At 38.9% G+C, this 3,553-nt stretch overlaps 1 protein-coding gene across 1 annotated transcript; it reads right to left on the bottom strand.

Moving 5' to 3' along the window:
- Positions 1 to 276: 276 nt before the first annotated feature.
- On the bottom strand, positions 277 to 789 carry LOC149158253 (UDP-glycosyltransferase 74E2-like). Its single transcript, XM_089433931.1, has 2 exons — positions 680 to 789; positions 277 to 577 (listed from the first exon to the last, which is right to left on the bottom strand). The coding sequence occupies exons 1-2, from the start codon at positions 787 to 789 to the stop codon at positions 277 to 279; spliced, it is 411 nt and encodes a 136-aa protein (XP_089290057.1).
- Positions 790 to 3,553: the final 2,764 nt, after the last annotated feature.

The following is a 3,553-nucleotide window of genomic DNA, read 5'->3' as shown; positions in this document are numbered from 1 at the left end:
ATCATCCTCTACTTAAATAGAAAGGGAACGAAGCACATATTAGAATACCACGAAATTAAATTAAAGTCGTTTTATTGTTTTGAAACCACACATTTTAGATATAAAGACAGGATCAAATAGCGCTCAATTTCAATTTTTTTCCCTTCCGAATTTAAATAACTTCCAATTTATATGAATAATTTTGTATAAATTCAACTAAAACATTTATAAACTCAGCTCAAACATCATGCGTCATACGAGTGATAAACATGTGTGAGAAGGTTCACCATCATGCACTTATTTACCGATACGGTTCCCCTTCAAACCTTCTAGGAGGCTCTCAATGTTTATATCCGAAGATCCTCCTCTTTGCACCGTAGTCCTCGCATTGTCTCTTAGAGCCTCGACATTTTTCTTTACCTCCGTCCCTTCGTCACTGAACAATTTTCTGATAGTTCTGGATATCTCTTTCTTTAGTATCAGTCCTTTCCCACCACTCAATCTGTATCCAATTTTCCGTTCATCGACCATGAGCTTGCTGTTGGTGAATTGATCCGCCCAAAATGGAAGCCCTACCTTGGGAACTCCACCAGATATGCTTTCAAGCATTGAGTTCCATCCGCAATGAGTAACGAATCCCGCAACGGACGGATGGGATAACACTTGCAGCTGATTGCACCATGGAACAACGAGCCCCTACCCTTTTATCTCATCCAGAAAATCGTGGGGTAAGCTGTCTGAGACTGTTGAAGAGACTATGTATGCACGAAGAGCCCAGAGGAACAACTGCTCGCTGTCCTTCAAAACCATCGTTATTTCCTCCAGCTGAGCTTTAGTCAATTAGGCTTTGCATCCAGCCACTCGAAACAGTCACATTCTGTCCAAATGCTCGTTCCAACTCTCATGTCCTTGGAATGTTCACCGTTCAAAAAACCAAAGTGAAGCAACGGACCAACATGCAGTACCGGAGGGTTCAAATTCACTTCCTTTCTTTCGAGATCGTCAAAAGAATTGCCAAGAACAAACTGCGCACAGAACAAACCACAACAGCGAGCAAAAGCCATTAGAGAATTTCAGGTTATCCAATGAAGAGCGAACCCAATTAGAATTATGGGTATCCATACTAGTTGAAGGAAGAAACTATTGGTAAGAATCGATATATTGAGTTGGAATCAACCCGAGAGCCGAACAACCAAAAATTTTGGTGAAATCCTGAGCCTTCTGACTGCCAGAACCCGCGTGTAGGTGAAACAATACCCCTGCAGTCCAAAAACATGAATTCAATTACCATTTGTAGAAAGAAATAGAGAAAAAAAATATATTTAACAACTCTTATCTAGAGAACAAAAACACATGTGTTTATGACAATTTGAAGGAAAATAAGCACTTGTCAGGTAATGGCCTGCAGATCGAGCCGAGATTTCTATCGTAGGAGAAGATGGAAGCTGACATAGGTTGAGGGGCCAGTGTAGAACCCCTCGAACAACAACAAAATTCTGTTAAGTCAGATGGGTCTCGACAGAATATTGTGAGCTCAACATAAATGCAAAATTGTGCCCAGAACAAACCACACCAGCGAGCGGAACACATTAGAGCAATCAGAGAATGGAAGTCAAATTTCGAAAAGCTATTTACAGAGCTTCAAACCGCGACTTTGGGGATTTGGGGATTAAGTCTAAAGAGTTGGCAGGAGGAGACAATTCTTTTGAGCTCATTATTCCTCCATTCCTGGGCCTACACCCAATGTTCAATGTGAATTGACTTTGGCCATACTTTCCACCATTGTTGGAAAAATCAGACATGGCATAACAAATAACACCAATAAATCTAAACTTATATTGCATGGAACTTACCAAAACTAATCAGATCATGGACACACAAACCAAGAACACTCACCAACAGAAGATCCAACTCTATCGAGTTTTCAAAGCTGTCCAACTCATGCACCAAGGCAAGTGGCTTACGAGGGACCAAGTTCAACAAAAGTTTCCCCATCTTATGGAGGCACTCAATGCAATGGGGACCAATGCTTCCTAAGGGGGTAGGACTAATCCAGATGGATATTGGTGGCCACCTTCCTATTCTACTTGGACCCCCACCATTATTCCTTTCAGTTCCTTAATTGTAGCACAACTTACTATTTTTGGCATATTTTCGGGTTGTGAACTTCTAGAGTTGTTTTGAGGCCCTAAACAACATTTTTTTTGGAAAACATGCAAAATCAAAAGTAAAAATATGAATTTGTTGTCAAAATTTGTAGTCCTCATATAGATATATCTAGCGAGGTATCGTACGCGTCAAAAAAATATCATATGCCAAAGTTAAGACCTTGGGAAGTTGATGTACCAATTTATCCCAATGGGGCTCACAAACTTTTGGCACTTCATCTCCTGGGGTTAGGATTTTGGATGTTTATGGTTTTCCATTGTTTCTCAATAATAAATAGGCATTCGAGCCTCATTATAATACAAATCAGAAGGCATGTGGCCGCCACATCTATTCTCCGAGATAAGTTTATACCGTCGCCTGAGGTAGTTTATTTCCATTCTGCATGTAAACCGTTTTTAGTACTTGTTATTAATGAATTGAAGTTTTGTTTTTGATGTATCTTTGTGTTTTGTTTATATCTGTATTTAATTTCATTCATTCATAAATTGAGATCAAATATCTTCCATTAAACCATATGTAATTCAAACTGTATTTGAAAGACGATCTCTACTATAACCAAAGATCCCATCACAATGAGAATCACACCAGATTAGGGGTGAAAAGACCTAGAGTTCATGTCAGACAAGATATATATATATATTGTTAACAAAGGAATCAAAAACTAAAGTAGCCTTGCAACTCGCATTACACGGGGTTGATTCTGACCTCTACCACTATAACCCCTGGGAAACTATGCTTGCCCCTCTCCATAGCTCTAGGTTAGTCCGGGGGAATTGAACTCGTGACCTTCAGTATGGAGCCCGCCTTTCTAATGAACTTCACCGCATTGTGATTACCAACTCGCCTACCCCCATGGGGCTTAACAATAAATTTAAATTCTCCTTAATTGTGAGGTGAAGATATCACCGTAGTCGACATAGATAAAAAATAACTCAGCTCAAGATGGATTTAAAATGATATGACAACAGAGAGTGAACATTGAGGTCCATCTATTTGCTGGATAATTCTGCTTGTACAAGTATATCTTAAAGGGATGGGTTTGACTGAACCTTCAGGAACCTTTCATTGATCTGAAAAGGAAAAGGATTGAGGAGCGAAGGCCATAAATTACCCTCCTTCATACCATAATAAACAATGGTTGCCTTTCATTTATGGAACAGGGAATGAGAGTAATTTTGTGTTAATTTGAATGATCCCATGAGACAAAATGGACCCTCTTTTTTCTAATTCATCAATGCTTGAGTTCAATTTTTTATATATGTGAAAGAAATTTACTCTATCAAATTTGGTCAATGCTTCTTGTATCCTAAGAATCAAAGGGGAGGATAAGGTATTGATAGTTTTCTTCACTTTATTGAATTTCCTAATAACCAATAAGGAATCTCCCAAGATAGTTATCTACATG

This window comes from Pinus tabuliformis, chromosome 5_2 (genome assembly GCF_031772625.1).
Source record: "Pinus tabuliformis cultivar Carrire ecotype Pingquan chromosome 5_2, CPIR1, whole genome shotgun sequence".
Lineage (NCBI taxonomy): Eukaryota > Viridiplantae > Streptophyta > Pinopsida > Pinales > Pinaceae > Pinus > Pinus tabuliformis.
This window is presented reverse-complemented; position numbering and strand designations above follow the sequence as displayed.